Consider the following 16,630-nt stretch of genomic DNA (forward strand, 5'->3'; position numbering starts at 1 on the left):
AGCTATAAGGGAAGAACCAAAACAGATACCAGTATAGCACACTGATGTGAACTAAAAGAGTATCACAGCAATAGTCATGGCCACTACTGTTGAGTTGTCTGTGTACAGGTGTAAATCTGGTCACAGAGAAAAAGCTGGCCTGTAAAACTTACAGGTGCTGTGTGCTGACCTGCTTACTGAACTATAGTGCTATAAATTCACTTTGAACATCTGTGTTCCAGGAAATACAAGCAGGAAAGGACAGAATGGCTGGAGACAAGTAATTTCTCTGCAAACACCAAGGCACATATCTCAAAAATCGAAAGAACGGGAAGTACCCCAAGATGACCCAGAATTCTGTGGTCACACAGGTGTCTAGAGCACCTTGGAGCTCTGCATGAGAGGGGTGACTTCAGGGTTCCCTTGGGACACGGCACATACGTGCAGGCCCCAGGACTTCCAAGGGGCCAGAGGTACAGCTGTAAGACACACCATGTCACAGCCTCGAAACATTATCTTGAGACAAGAAGAAACTGGAATCAGACTTATGAAGCTCTAGCTGCTGCTGTGTTCCAGACCTGTGTTTGGAAGATTCGCTTGACAGATTCCTTGCCTTGAGACAGCTGCAGATTCCTATTCTTCTGACTGGATCCGGGTAGTCTGGGTAATGTTGAACACACTAGGTGTCATGGATATTAGCGGGTAATATCCACAGAGATGCTTGGCAGCAGTAAGGCTGCCTGCATTTCCCCACCGCCGTGAGTGCTCTGAGGGTACCCAGCCGGGGAATGGCTCCCCAGGGCACAGGGGAGCACCAGGAGCCGATACCGGGGGACACCCGGCGTAGGAAGCCCGCTGCCCACGCTGCCCTGCAGGGATGCCGGAGGGCCTTAGCACACGCAGTGCCAAAGCCTTGGGCCCCAGCACGCCTGGATCACCCCGGAACACCGAGAAGTCTCAGCACATCCCCTCATCCCCCGACCCTGCGGCGCCTTCCACCGCCGCGCGCGGACCCCTCCCGGCGGCGGGCGGAGGGCGGCGCTTGCGGGGCGGTCCCGGCGTGGCCCCGGCCCCGGGTGCCTCTCCCGCGGCGTGGCCCCGGCCCCGGGTGCCTCTCGGCTTGGCAGCGGCGGAGCCGGCCCGGGAAAGCGGCGGGGAGCTGCGGCCGCCATGGGGACGAACGCGCCGCCGCGCCGGGAGCCGCTGGCCCGCGGGCCCCACGTAAGTCAGGGCTGGGCGCGGGGGGCCGCGGGCGGGCCGGGCGCTGTGGGGCCGAGCCGCGGCTGAGCCCCGCGGGGCGGCCGGGCAGGCAGCGCCGCCGAGCCCTGCGCCGAGCCGGCTCCCGGCATGGGAGCACCCGGGAGGGAGCTGCCCTGCCCGCTCGGCGAGGATGGCACGGCAGGCGCTGTCTCCAGGGCCATCGCGGGACCCGCCTCTGATCTCCGTGTCTCCACCGGGCACACAGGATTTGGGGCCGTGCCGGCTGATGCTCTGGGCGTTTAGAAGTTCTCGTGAGACCTGTGCTGAATGGTTGCTTATTTGTGCCCTTTCTCTCTGGATTCTCTTTTGATTACCCAGTCCATAGCAAGCTGTGGGGAGCCGGTGACCTTCCCAAAGCTAGCACTCTGATCCTTGTAATTGTGACTCCCTTTCTTTCATTTGGGAGATGAGAAATTAGATTTACCCGCATTAGGTTCACCAACCCTGTAGGGTGGCCTCGGCAAGGGTCTAGAAAAATTTTCAGTTTTGTTCATGTACCTGTGGCAATGACGAATGGCCCCTACATGCCAGGTGCTATACAAGCACATTAGGAAGAAAGGCATGCATACTCCAAGGAATCGCTTATAAGCAGGATGGAGAGGTGGACAGGGTTTGGGAGAAGAGGTATATGAATACAGGCAGGATAACAAGGGGAGTTGAGCTCTGTGGGGTAATTTTTCAGGTCGGTTTTCTCAGAAGGTGTACAGCTAACAGGTGAAGTCAACACAACACTGAGAGGAAGGCAGAGGAGGGCCGTACAGAAGGGGGGGATAGCAAGTGCAGAAAGGCTGGGAAGATGGCACTGGAGAGGGGGCCAAGACCCGTGGGAAGGGTCCAAATCCCTTGCTCTTTGGCCAGCAGTGCCACTGCAGGAAGTAGTCCTGCTGATGCTGTCGCCTCGGGCCGTTCACTTTGCCACCTGTAGAGCAGGTTTTGTGGCTGACTGCCAGCTGGTTTTAACTACCAGGAGCTATAGCTCTGCATGCTTGAAGTGGTTTGATATCAGAGGTGATGTCTGCCAGAATACAAAACAAAATCTTTCAAAGAAGGCCTGTTCCATTTCAATCTGTGTGTCCTACCATGTCAGTTCTTTATCTGAAGCTTTTCTTTACATATCCTCCCCTTCCTCTTGTGTTCCAGCCAGCTTTGACTTCAGATTCAGCACCAAGTCTCCCTGAGATCTGGAGGTGTTGAGAAATACCACCTTAGATATTCATCAGTGAAGGCATACATCTAGGACTCAGATTTAGGTTTTAAAGAAACGGATTTCCAAAAAGCACTGAAAATATATCTGTTGTATTTAAGTAAGAAATTAATTGACATTTTTTGCTCTCCTGTAGAGGTGTTTTCCTATGGTGCTGTGAGTCCAAATCTGAAACCACCATGTCAGCACATCAGACACTAAAGAGTAAAAAAAAAGTACTAAAGCTCAGGGATGAAAGTGAAAATTAACAAAGCTCCCCATTCATATTAAGGAAATCAAGAGTGCAAACAAGAAGTTTGCATATCCCCCAGGATTTTAAATGAGAATGTCAGCACACAGGAGCTATGTGGACTGTCTGACTTGGGAGCACTCTTCTACCAGAAGATTTCTCACCTCTGCTTCATTGCTCCTTAAGCATATCACACTTAACAAGTCTACCTGAAGCCTGGAGAATTTTAACTAGTAAGAAGGTTGGCAGCCCACACTCGGGGACATGATTCCCATCAACACTGTGATGCCTGGGGAAGGCAGATTTTTATGGCCTATACAAAACTGACAATAGGACAGAGTCAAGGACACCCATAATATTTTCTGTAAATAAGCATGATTTCATGTGGTAGAAGACAACCATATTGATTTTTACTCGAAGTACTTAGCTTTGAAAATACAGGAATGTCCTTTCCAAAATCATGTTCAAATTGTATCCTTTTTCTTAAAATTGTAATCAAATTTTAATTCTAATCAAAAATTTGAGCTCAATCTTTAGATCTTTGTATGAGAAGATACAGGCATAAGAGCATGCCACACAATGCCAGTATTTCAAAACTGCCTTTCAGAGACACACAAGAGTGTTTCAAAAAGCACAGGAAAAGTAAGAGGGAGAGACTCTCACAACCTGGAGTCTCATCGTCAGTGACATTCAGGCTGAGTTTTTTATAAACACTGCCTCAGCAGCCAGGCCAGTCAGAAAGTGGTTTGTGTCCACACGATTCTGAGTAACCTCCCACACCCTGTCACACAGAAGGCCTTGGGAAAATAGGCTGCTGTTCTCTTCATAGTGTATGGCCTTTCCCAGAGGAACTCAGCACAGCCTAAGGACATGGATGTTTTGTTAGAACATTTGTTGAAGAGTTGGTCTTCCTGCAAAAATCAGGGAATATTTTAGCAGTTACTTATATGGCTCTGTAATTATGGACAATTTTTCATTAAAACATCTGGTATTAAATCAAAGCTTTAATAAAAGAACATGGATAGGAAATCCAGCTGAGAAAATTAGACTCTTCTAGAATAACAGCTGACTCAGATTCTCTTCATGTGACTTTTTTTCCAAATTAGTATGAAAAAGCCAGAAGGAAAGAAGTAAATGGCAATTTAGCATGTGGGGCTTTTTGGTTTTTTTCCTTAATGTCATCCTGAATTCCAAAAATTTGCTTTTCATCATCAAGGTCTTGATTTATTGTCCAATCAAAGCACATTTACAGAAGGTTTGTTGGTTGAAGGCTTTAGAAACAGAACCTCTTTTTAAAACTGTGTGTTTGTTTTTACTTTTCTATGACTTTATTTGTTGTTTGGAAAAAACAAAGTTTTTCTGGACATTTCTGGTAATGAAAATAAGGGCTACAGATACTTAAAAAAATGAAGAGATTTTATTCTTGACCCATAATCAAGAATGCAGATGTACTTTTTTGGAATGCCTGATATCACTGTGCTTTTTACTGGCACTTAAGCCTTCTGTTGTATTTCTATAAGCTTCTTCAGATGGAAAATCTGAAATTTTTTCAGGTAATTATAGTAGCCATTAATAGGTTAGGATCTGAGATTCCTCTGAGAGTCAGATGATTAAAGGAGACATTTGAATAACTCACCTAATAATAAAAGACAGGATAGACTTAGTGAAGGGTAGCTACTGCTACACTTCATTGTCCATTTTATATTGTGTCTCACAAAATTTCCTCATCTCTCTTGTTAAGTGTAAACTATCTGCTTTGTACTGTAACTGTAACTTTACAATGTCATTTTCTTCTTTCATCACATTTTTTTCCTAGTGCAGTTAATAGCCAAAATCCATGAACTACATATGAAAGAAATTATTTTAATATGGCATAAAGGGTGAAAATGTATGTTCACTATTATAATTCTTTAGTCCTGATACTGGATCACTTCTTAATGCATTTCTTTTTTTTTTTGTAATTATGTAGTGGAATTAGTACTCCTTAAAATTAGAAATTAGCAATTACCAGAGCAGACACAATATTTCAAATATTTGTCATCTGATGATCACATTGAAAAACACACTTGCATTCAAGTAGGATGCCAAAGAGCCTGAAAAGGATTAGGAGAGATGGAAAAAAAAACCAAAAAACCAAAACCAGTTGGACAAGAAGAGCAAAGTGGAATCTCTAGACCTGTGTGCAATATGGGAGGTATTTATTAATAGTGAGAAGTGGACAGAGTTTGATTCCTCCTTCCTGCCAGATTTTTAGCTTTCTTTTCAGCACTTCATGTCAATTTGAAGTGAAAAAATTAGGCAGTCTGGAAACTGGGAACAGAACTGGGAAAGCTTAACAGAATTTTCCTTCTGGACTTTCACAAAAGATGCTGTTGCAAACTTGGCTGTTTCTTCTGCATGGTTTCCTCAACCAGGTATTCAAATAAATAAATATCTATATATCTAAATAAATGCATGTGTGTGTGTGTGTGTGTGTATACACATATACATACATGCATATATATATATATATATACACACACATATGAGTATTATAAAAATATGTAATATATAATATTCATGTATAACAAATAATTCTCCCACCTGCACCTGAGGTGGAAATTGGGATCTTGTATTTGGCAAAGTTACCCATTGTCTTACCTAGTGATGACAGCTTCCAGTCAAGTTGGTTCTGTGCTGACTCACGTCCAAATAATCTGAGTATGTACAGCAGCTCTATTCATTTAATTTTGAACATTCCCCAAATTGTTTTAAGTGAACCACATTGTCTATTGATGAAGGGGTGGAGATGTACAGCACAATAAGAGGAAGAATTACACTACAAGAATCACCCCAGCCTAGGCTGCCATCATGGTTCAAGACTAACTGGTTTGAAGCCAGCATGGGTGTTGGAGGTTATTTTTCACAAATGGGATGGGACTGCTGGGTGACACATCACAAGCTTTTATTTCAGGCACCAGTCTCAGCTGCAGATACAGGAGATGGCACAAGCTCACGTCTGCCACAAGCAGCTCAAGATCTCTTTGTTACAGAACATTTTATCATTTTTTCAGCCAATAGCATATTGCTAAAGCTTAAAAACAATCATTTATTGTTAACAGAAAGAAAACAAGCTTTCTATTAACAATAGAAATAGAATAACACAGTGTTAAACTTAAAGCTTTCTACTGTCTTGGTAAGCATATTTTTCTGCAGTCTTAAGGTCTATCTTGGCCAAGCCTAAAAACTCAACTGTTGTTTAACATCCTTGCATATTGTGTTATTGTATTTCTTTACTTTCAGGCCTTGCAGCTGCAGCTATCTCTAAGTTCTCTGCTTTTTCTTTCTGATGCCCATTTTCACAGCTTCTGAAAATCTTCTTACCTTTACTGTTTCCCACAATTCCCCCTCTCGGAACAACCACAAAGAAACTTTCTTAACTTTGTCGCTTATTAACTACCTTGTGTTACACAGGTCTGCTGCAATACTTTTTCTACACAAAGGTACATCAGCAAAACTTAAAGCCTTTTAATACTTAATGTATTCCTCTTTGCTTGTTTAAGGTACTTCTCTTAGTCACTTTAAGCACTGATATTTTAAACCACAGCAATTTTATGGCTGTAAAGATCTGGTCTATTCCAAGGATTCAAATAAGTAATACATAAATATTATATTATATTATATAAATATATATGTTATATACATAACAATATATATTATTATAATATAAGTATATATATTATAAATATATAAAATATGTATAAAATAATTATTCTTATTCAAATAAGGCCTGTCCATTAGAGGGTCTTAATTCAAAGCCTTCATCTATATCTATACTTGCATCTACTACCTTTGTAAGATTTTGAGAACTTACTGTGGTTCCTTGTACAATAAAAACTTCGACAGCTTTGTTCATCACTCATCAAACACACTGAAGCATACAAGGCATTATTGCTAATATCACCACAACCATTAAAACGTACAAGCCTATTTTGCAAAGCTGCTTTAACCAAGTTACAAAGTTCCATCCTTCGAACAAATTGTCTAACCATAATTCATTTTCTCTTTTAATTTGAGATGTTAAATCCTCCAGCTTTTGTATGCTTTTGTGGATGGACTCAGAGTGGTCAGAAAAGTTCATACAATATAATCCTTCAAACTCCTCACAACTATGTCCATGTGCCAGTAAGAGAAAATCAATTGCTGCTCTACCTTTTGAAGGGTAGCATGTCTAACACCACTGACATCAGTCAGCATATCACTGACTGCAATGTATGTGGCATTGGTCTGTTTACTCAGCTAACATCTTACCTGATCCAATTGTTTCAATGCCATTGCTGAGGCAAGCTGGGGTAGTAGCAAACCTGCTGAAGCTCTTTCTGCACCCTTTCGGGGTCTAAAATTATTCTAACAATTTTCATCATACCAGTGGATAAATCTTTTTCCTCTATGTTTTTTCTTAATGACTGTTTTAGGTGCTAGCATAGTGAGTTCTCCAATGCTGCATGGACCACCTTCAAGGTGTGATGGAATGCCTTGCCAAGCCCTATCTCCACAAATGAACCAATATCCTTTTGGTAATTGTCATGGATATTGGTCAGCCCTGGAAAATTTACCCCAACTGTCTGAGTAATTCCACCAAAAACTGTAATTCCTATGAGGAGGATAATTGGGAGTGACATTGCACTTTGGAGAATCATTCTCTCATGAATTGCTAGCTGAAAATCCATTGTCAAAGAACCAAGAATTTCCAGTTCTTGGGGTTCAGACTCTGCTTTAGGAAGTCCTTTGGTCCAAATGTTCCAATCAGTCACAAGATTGCTCCCGTTTTGGTCAAGGGATCATAATATATGGATATTGGCCAATCTTTTACTGGCACACCAACTAGACAGGTTGAAAATTCTGGATTTGAATCGGACAGGCATATGGTGTCTGAGCCTGCAGCCTTGGCTAAGGCAAACATTTGTTTTTCATTGTTCTACAGGCAAATCTGCTCTGCACAGAAAAAGCAAGACCAGCAGGTACCAGCATAATACTTCATTCAGCTCCATAGCTTTCGTGAGCTATTTTTTGGCAAATGACCTTTCCAGATATCTTATTTCCCAAATTCTCCTCTTGTGCTTTCTCAAATTTGCTTGGGGACTAGCTACCTATGACAAAAAAAAGAAGGGGTAATTTCACCTTTGCAAATTCAGTGGGGGGATATACTCTCTACAGCAGAAAAATACCATGTTTTTGCCAAAGGAGTCCATGAAATCAACAATTTACACATTTTTCACAATGATGCAAAAATCAGGGTTTGCAGGTTCCACAGGTGAACAAGGTTTGTCAGGAAGGACTCGTGGGCTCTCTGTTTGTTTCACATCTCTGTGCTTGTCTCTCTGCTCTTGGACTCACCAGCATGTTCTCCTGTGCAATATGGTTTGACGTTCTTTGCTGGAACCCACTTAGGTCTGGCACCTGTGGAGACATGAGCATACCCTTTGCCCCAAGTTACTGGTTGAAAAGGGCCTTCAATTTGTCCTGTCTCAGGGTTTCTAATTAAAACAGGGATTTTCCTCTAATTTTGCCTGTGTGTTATTTGAAAAATGCCTAAAAATTGGTGGATCAGGTTCTGCAAAAGAGCTGTTCAAGAAATTAAAAACATGTAAAGCTTTGCTCTTCATCTCATCTGTGGTGTCATCTCTGCTCCCCCCTTCTGTTGATCTAGAACACATTTAAGGGTGTGATGTGTCCTTTCAATAATTGCTTGGCTTGTGGGGGAGTAGGAAGTTCCAAAAGAGTGGCAAACACCCCAGTCCATCAAAAATGTGGCCAATTTTTGGGCTACCTATGCAGGGCCATTGTCTGTTTTTACTTTTCAGTGTACCCCTAGTGAAGCAAATACTTGCAAAAAGTGTTGACAGGCATGATTAGCTGTTTCTCCTGCGTGGACAGAAGCAAAAACTATACCTGAAAAGGTGTCAACTGATGCATGAATATTTTTAAAGTTCCCAAAGGAAGGGTGCTTAGTGATGTCTGTTTGCCATGGCTGCAGGCTTTGCAAAAGCTATGGGTTGACAGCTCCTGTAGAAACAGGGGCTTGCACAAGCTGACAGTCAGGGCAATACTAATGATGGATTTAGCTTGACTTTTGGAAATGTGAAACATCCACACAAGTGCTTGTGCATTTTGGTGAAAGAAGGCGTGACTTAGTTTTGCTTGTTCAATAATGTTTGGCAAAGTATTAGAAACAACCATTGCCAGCTTATCTACTCTTGTATTTCCTTCTGCTAAAAATCCTGAAAGTGAAGAATGAGCCCTGGCATGAGAAACAAAATATGGACTAGTTCTGTATTGTAAAATTGTATAAAAGCTTGAAAGCAAACAATACAAGGCATCATTTTCAACATATTTTAAACCTGATCCTTCTATTATTTTAACTACATTAGCAACATAAGCAGAATCTGCACTTAAAGGCTCTTCACTCAACATGGGTTTTTCTCTAAAACTCAATTTTACTTGCAACAATTTATGGGTTGGGTAATGAATAGAACAAACACCTGAAAAATTCAACAATGCATTTTGCAAATCATCTGAATTTTGCAATGCCCAATCAAGGTTGTCGTTTTTCAGAGGCAAATAAATAACTGCAAAATCATGGCCTGCTACGGTTAACAACCTTGTTCTGGCTCTAATTATAATTTGTGCTGTCATCTCCATAGGTGTAAAAATTGTCTTTGGGGACCTGTAGGAAGAAAAACCCATTCCATTATTAACAAAGGATCTCTTTCACAAGGGTCCCATTGAAAAATGAGACCATAAAGTTGCAATTTTTCTCCCAAAACTGCAAGAATAAAGGGCTTTTCTGGAGCACATTGATGGGCTTGTCTCCTTTGGAAAGCTTCTGTGACATTTTCAAGGGATGCTTGAGCTTCAGGTGTTAAAGTCCTAGGAGATTTGATGTCACAGTCTCCTCTTAATAAGTTAAAGAGTGGAAGTTCATCACTGGTAATTCCCAAAATAGATCTGACCCAATTAATTTCTCCCAAAAACTGTTGTAAATCTTGCAAGGTGTTGCCACTGGTCCAGAGTTTTATTTTCTGTGGAGTTTGTTCAGTCATCCTCCATCCCAGATATTTCCAGGGCGGGACTTTTGGAATTTTGGATGTTGAAATTTCCAGTCCGGCCTTTTGAATTTCGGTAACAACGCTGTCACGAATTTGTTCCATTTCTGTTTGGGTTGGTGCTGCATTAAGCAAATCATCCATGTCGTGTAGAATCGCAGATTGTGAGCGCTTCTGTTGAGCTGGAGACAGAGCTTGTGCAACAAAATATTGGCAAATGGTGGGAGAATTTTTCATCCCTTGAGGCAAAGATTAGCAGTGATAACTTTGCAGTGGTTCTCCTCTATTGATAGCTGGAACTTAAAAAGCAGACCTCAGTGCATCCTCTGGATGGAGTGGAATGTTGGAAAACCAGTCCTTTAAATCAAGGATAACAGGAGGCCAGTCTCTTGGAATTATTGACATAGAGGGGAGTCCAGGTTGCATGTCCTCGATTATTTCATTGATCTTCCTCAGGTTGTGAAGTAGTCTCCAGGAATTAGAAGTCTTCTTGGGGATGACAAACATTGGTGAATTCCAGGAACTACTTGCAGGTGTAAGGTGATCTTTCTGCAACTGTTTTTTACGAAGTTTTTAAGGGTAGTTACTTTTTTTCTCTGATAAAGGCCATTGATCAATCCAAACAGGGTTATCAGTTTTCCATGACAACTTTAGAATGGTGGGCTTTGGTGTGGTCCCCATCCAGGGGTCCACTTGTAGTTTTGCTCCCCACTGGGACAGTAAGTCTCTCCCCCAAACAGTGAGAGGCTTCTGCACAAGGAAGGGACGTACTGTTGCTGTCTCCCCCTCAGGACCTGTAACAGTAATCCTGGATTCACTTTGCAGACACACAGTGGTGCCTCCAGTCCCTGTGAGGGTGCCCAGAGGTGACACTAAATTCCAATCACTCGGCCAAAACCTGTGAGATATCACAGTGACATCTGTGCCAGTGTCCAGCATGGCTGTGATATAAACTGTTCTACCAAGATGAGTCAGGCTGCAGGTCAGTTCTGGTCGGTCAAGGCCCATATGTTCTACCCAAAAGACATCAAAACTCAGGGTAGAATCCCCAAGTGGCACCTCTGGGTGCACAACTTGATTAGTGGAAGTGGAGTCTCTTGATTCATATTTTGTCTGTGTGTATCCATAGGTAAAACAATGCAATAGCTATAGGTGGTTTTGGTTGAATCACAGTAGGAATACTGAATGCAAGAGCTGAAATTATTAGCTCTTGTTTGCAGTCTGCTGAAACAACAGCTGGAAGGAAAGTCCAAAAATTCTGTTGCTGTGCTTGTATATAATTAAAGTCTTGTCTTTGTCGAGAAATGCCAGTAATTTCTGTGGGGATATCTTCGTAACAGAAGTCTTTTAAAAGGCATATTTATTTTGAAGTTGCCAACTCAAACCTTGCCCCTGGGGGTAGTAGGGTGGAGCCACCTGAGGGATGGGTGGCTGGGACATAAATAACATCTGATTTGGGTTCCTTCCAGGTAAAGCCGAGGTAACTAAATTTTTCGGCAACTGGGGTGCCACTGCTTGTTTCATTGTGTGGTGGCCCGTGCTGTCTTTTGAGTTTAACAGCAAGGGATTACCATCAATGTCAAAATGAGGATGACTTCATATAACATTTCCCTTTCTGACACCGAGGGCAAACAGTAGATGGCTTAGCTTGTGGTGCCAGTACAGGACAATCCTTTTTCCTGTGACCAGGCTTTCCACAGTTAAAACAAAGCTCTTTGGCTTTTGTACCAAATTGCACGGTCACAAGAGCTTTCAAAACCTTTTTGAGTTTATCTCCCAGCTTTTCTCCCAGTAAATCTCAGGATTTTAGAATCTCTTCCCCAAGAGCATTAGCTTGTGCCCTAGCAAGGTGCTGTGGGGGGCTAAGTTTGCTGCAAGCTGAAAGCATTTGAGGAACAGTTGGGGGCCGCTCAGGCAAAGCTAAAATAACTTTCTTGCATTCCTCATTTGCATTAGTAAAAGCAAGGCTTTTAAGAATATAAGGGTGAGCCTGTTCATCAGGGCATTGCCTTTTGACAGCTTGTGTTAGTCACTCTAAAAAAGCACCGTAGGCCTCAGTTTCACCTTGCATTATTGTAGAGGAAGCATTTGTGTGACTACCTGCTGGTTCAACAGTGAGCAAGGCTTTTCTTGCAGCATTTCTTATATCTCTGAGCACAGGCCTAGGCAGGAAAACTGCCTGATCCTCCGGCCTGTCATTTGGTGCATCACCAGTTAATTGAGCAATGGTTAATAGAGCATAAGGACCACCCACATAATCTTCTATTACTCTATTGAGAAGTTTTCTCCACTCTAAGTCCCATAAGATGCACTGCGAATTAGATAAAATCATAGAAGCCATGTTGTGGCAATCTGCTGGAACCAGCTCGTAAGAATTAAAAATACTTTTCACCATATTATTAAAATATGGAGAAGTCAGCCCGCTATCTTTTATTGCTTGTCTGAGTTCTTTGATATCATAATGTGTTTGTATTGAGGATTTTGATTGTTTTTACCGTACCTCACCGGCCTGGCTAGAAGCTGGCCATTTAAAGAGCCAAAATCATTATCCTGTCTGAAATTTCGTCTAATATCAGACCAGTCAGTTAAGTGTATTGAATTAGTTTTCAAATTGGTCCCTGGAGGGTTCCCAGTTCTTGCCAGAACTGAGGCAGTCTCTGGGTTGGACTGAAGAAATTCAGGATTCCGTGTTAAGTTTGTGTGACCAGAGCTGGGCAAAGCCAAACCATCACCCGAGCAGTTTGCAGTGCCAGGCGTTTGTACAGCGGCAGCGGGCAGGCTCCTCGCTTCCTCTGAGCTGCGAACAGCGGCAGGCGCCTGTGCTGGGCGTGCTGCCTGTGCCTGGGCTCTCCGTGCAGCCTGAGGCTCTGGACCGAGCTGGCCGACCTGCCCCTCCCCTTGACCGTAACCAGAACCGGCCGGCACCGCTCCAGCACCAGAAAAAGTTGGGAAAGGTATCACCAACAACGACTTCTCCCCCCGCGTCTGAGGCGCTGTTACAGACGGATTAAAAGCGGGGAGACAGGGACCCCGGGCTGGGATGGAAGAAACATTCACAGAGGAGGTGGGAGGGTTCGCAGGGGGTGGAGGGGGCTGCAACTAGCTCTAAGTTCTCTACTTTTTCTTTTCTGAGGCTTATTTTCATGGCTTCTGAAAGTCTTCTTACCTTTATTGTTTCGCACACTTGGGTATGTTGAACCAATGGATGTCAACAAATCAGCAGCAATCATTCCAGCAGGACTGAACAAGGAGTGGAGCTTCAGAAGAAACACACAAGACTTATCCTTAACAGCATTGATTACAAGTGGAGAAAACCCTTTTAAAGAATGAAAGTGATGACACAAGCAGAGTTAGTAACATGATGACAACAAAAAGTGGGTCAGTTCCACTATTTTTAGATAAATAGTGGAACTGTTTATCTAAAAACTCCTTTTTTAGATAGAGGGAGTGGGAAAGAAAAATTTTGTGGTTTGGTGGGTTTTTTAGCTGAAATTAAGACAAAGAATCAAGACATTTAGTGAAAAAAAAAAAAACAATTGAGGTTTCCAGTACACTTTCCAGTGCTTTGCATGGGTTTTAGATGGATATTATCTTGGCCCACACACACACTCCTGATCAAAGAATTTTCTAGAACAGAGGTTACTTTTTATGCCCATCTATCACATTCTACAACTCTAGCTAGTTACAGTAAACTTTACTCACATTTTATAGGGTAGGTACAAATGCCATTATTTTGTAACACACCAGACACCAGAATATGACATCTTTCCAACAAGGAAAAAAGGAACTGTAATCTATTATAGAACATTGGAAATGCTAAAAAAAAGTATGCAATGTTTTTTTATCTAATTCATAATTATGTCAATGAGATTCACAACTGTCTTGTTACCTGAGTTTCTGAAGCACCTAATTTTAACAGTGACTCATAGAATTATTTAGATTGGAAAAGAACCTTAAGGTCATCAAGTCCAACCATTAATACAGCACTGCCAAGTCCAACATTAAATCATGTCCCTGAGTGCCACATCTATGTGCCTTTTAAATAATTCTAGGGATGGTGACTCCAGTAATTCCTTAGGCAGCTGCTTATAAAGCTAGATAACCCTTTCAGTGAATAACTATTTTTGAATATCCAAGAATAAACCTCCACTAGAACACCTTGAAGCCACTTCCTCTTTTCTATCACTTGATACTTGGGAGAAGAAACTGATCCCCACCTTGGTATAATCTCACTTACATATAGAGAATTATAAGGTCCCTCAACTGCTTGTCATAAGACAGCTCCCTGCACCAGCTTTATTGATTTCCTTTGACAGTATCTTTCCAGAGACAAAGAACAAATTTTCATACAGTTATGGATTTCCTCTCCCTTAGCTGGGAATTCTGTGTCTTACAGTCTTAGCTATGCGTTTTGTGTTAGCATAAGACACTGAGCAAAGATGTAAGAGATCTGTATTGTGATGAGAAAAGAATAAATCCCCAAATTTCCCTTTTAGTATCTATGGCATTGTCTTATCCCTGATCTCTTCCCCTTCTATGAAACATCAGATATGAACTGTGATGTGGCTGCCTAAAATTGCTATTAACTGCACAGCTCACCTGGTAGTTTTAACTGGGAAGAATAAACAGGAGAATACAGGAAGGTGAAACTTGTTAGGCTTTCTCTAACAAGGGAAGTTTACATTAATTACATTATGATTACAATTACATTATTATTATTAATTACATTAATTATTACATATAAACAAGTTTATATTCTCCTTATATCATGTAGCACGTGATACTTGGTCTCTTTCTACAAGGGATATTTGTAATGGAGTGCATTCACAGTAGCGACTGTGCCAGAATCTTCACCGGTTATCTGTTTGGTGTGTCAGAAAGACCTGCTTTTCTGAAAGCCCTGATTTTTAAAATTTAAGTTGCTTTCAGGTATTTCAGGCTAGACAGTACAGAATTGATAGGGACAGCTGCTTTTGAAAATCTTCGTGGAAGTTTTTGCCACCTTAATCTCAGTTATGTGAGACAGATGTTGAAAAGTCATAATTCTCTGCTTTCAGAGGGAATAAGCAACACAGTGCTTAGCACCAGTGCAGAAGATCAGAGTGCTACTGATTCTGTCAGTCCACACTATCCATCTCCTGGTCACAGTCATGCACAGATCATCCCAGTTGAGCACCCTTTCACCCATCTTACAGGATGGGTTTCCTACAAATCCAAACCAGCTGCAAACCAAGAACTGATCTTGGTTCTTCTCTTCAGATCTTAAGCAACATGACCTCTCCCGAAAGAAGATCCTCATCTCAAACATTTCCCAGCACTTTGACACTAATGTCCATTTAGTCTTTGCAGAGCCTTTACTATTCCTGCAGAGCTTTCTGATGAGGGAAGTGCCAATGAATTATTATCTGGGTACTGAGACCCTACTCCTCTAATAAACCCCTTCACAGCCACAGGGCTTATCAAGGACAGGAGGCCCTCTTCACAGTGCCATTGGAGATTTTGAGCAGAAAGGCATAAAACCAATTGGAGCAGGCAGATTATGGGCAGAGGCTTTTCCTCCTATCTCATCTCTCTGCAAAGCATTTTTCTCTCTGCTGGAAAGCCTTGAGGCAGGGCTCACTCAGTAACAAGAAAAATTTAATCTTATTCATGTAATATGTGAGGTCTGTGAGAAATAACCAAAAGGAGCATAAACTTTCTTGTTTCTTCTGCACCTTTTACTGCAACATGCTGAAACACCATTAGAACATTTACAGAAAAATCACATCAAGAGATGCACTGATGCTGTTGTAAGACTAATTAACTCTCAATGTAGATGCTTCTAGCTGTGTTAGTACTAGTATAAACCAGAGTCTGTCCATATGTTCACACTTCCATACACTCATGATCAAATATTATTCAGGCTCTTCAGCATTTTGTTTCAGTGAAACTAACCATAGATATGCTGGTAATCTTATCATAACCTGAAAGCATTTACAGGAGACAATTCACATTTATTTGACATTTCCAGAATGTACATGGGTTTTTAAGCAATGTGCATAAAGGAAATTTAGTGATGCAGAGAACAATAGAAATAATTTAAATTGAACATGAATTGAACCTAAGGTGCCTTCCAGTTGCTATTACTACATAAGGTCAGTATTGCAAGCAAAAGTGCCTGGTAATTTCAGAAGTGGGTGTGCTGCAATATTCTCAATACACTAAGTCTTTGAGGAGCTATGATTCATTGAACCGCAGCTGTCTGAGGACTTTCTGAATGTCAGCATAGGATAAGATCCTTTCTAGATCTCTTGGGAAACAGTCAAATCAGCACTTTAAATTCCCACAGGCAAGTCTTAAAGGGTTTAAAACTTAAAGCTACTGGCAGGTGCCCTGGCTGGAGGGCTGCAGTTCCTCAGAGCCTGCAACTGCCTTATTCTTCCATACACCCCTGTAGGCTCTGCTTGTCCTAACTGTGCATCTCCTACAGCAGCCCCATAGCCGTAGTTCCCTGATGGCCCTCACTTTGAAACCTCTTAATATGATGGCAATTGCCACTGACGCTGTGAGATCATCCAGCAGCTTTAACTAGATTGCTCAGATGTGTATGTACGGAGCATATATATATATATATATATGTATGCAGATAACAGACGAGACTGTCTCACCTCATGGAGGTGCTTCCTCTTTAGGAAGAATTTCTTCACAGAAAGGGTGATTAGACATTGGAATGGGCTGCCAATGCAATGGACTCACCGTCCCTGGAGGTGTTTAAGGAAAGACTGGATGTGGCACTCAGTGCCGTGGTCTGGTTGATAAGGTAGTGTTGGGTCCTAAGCTGCCCCTGTGGCCGGCGGGGCAGCTGCGGGGCGCGGCGAGGGGCTGCGCCTCCTC

The 16,630-nt window shown here is 42.2% G+C and overlaps 1 protein-coding gene and 1 long non-coding RNA gene across 3 annotated transcripts in view; one reads left to right on the top strand and one right to left on the bottom strand.

Moving 5' to 3' along the window:
* The first annotated feature begins 1,105 nt into the window (after window positions 1-1,105).
* The window catches only part of GNE (glucosamine (UDP-N-acetyl)-2-epimerase/N-acetylmannosamine kinase), a 38,761-nt gene continuing 23,236 nt past the window's right edge, over window positions 1,106-16,630 (top strand). The window contains exon 1 of the mRNA XM_015652965.2: window positions 1,106-1,200. Within this exon, the coding sequence (XP_015508451.1) occupies window positions 1,150-1,200 (51 nt within the window). The 5' untranslated portion in view covers window positions 1,106-1,149. The remainder of the gene's footprint in view (window positions 1,201-16,630) is intronic.
* On the bottom strand, window positions 5,171-16,604 carry LOC117243726. Of its 2 annotated transcripts, none has more exons than XR_004495569.1 (3): window positions 16,405-16,493; window positions 12,924-13,014; window positions 5,171-8,111 (listed from the first exon to the last, which is right to left on the bottom strand). It is a non-coding gene; the product is annotated as an uncharacterized LOC117243726 (long non-coding RNA). The 2 variants fall into 2 exon arrangements; XR_004495568.1 differs by having other exon boundaries at window positions 6,413-8,111; window positions 16,493-16,604.

Source organism: Parus major, chromosome Z (assembly GCF_001522545.3).
Source record: "Parus major isolate Abel chromosome Z, Parus_major1.1, whole genome shotgun sequence".
Lineage (NCBI taxonomy): Eukaryota > Metazoa > Chordata > Aves > Passeriformes > Paridae > Parus > Parus major.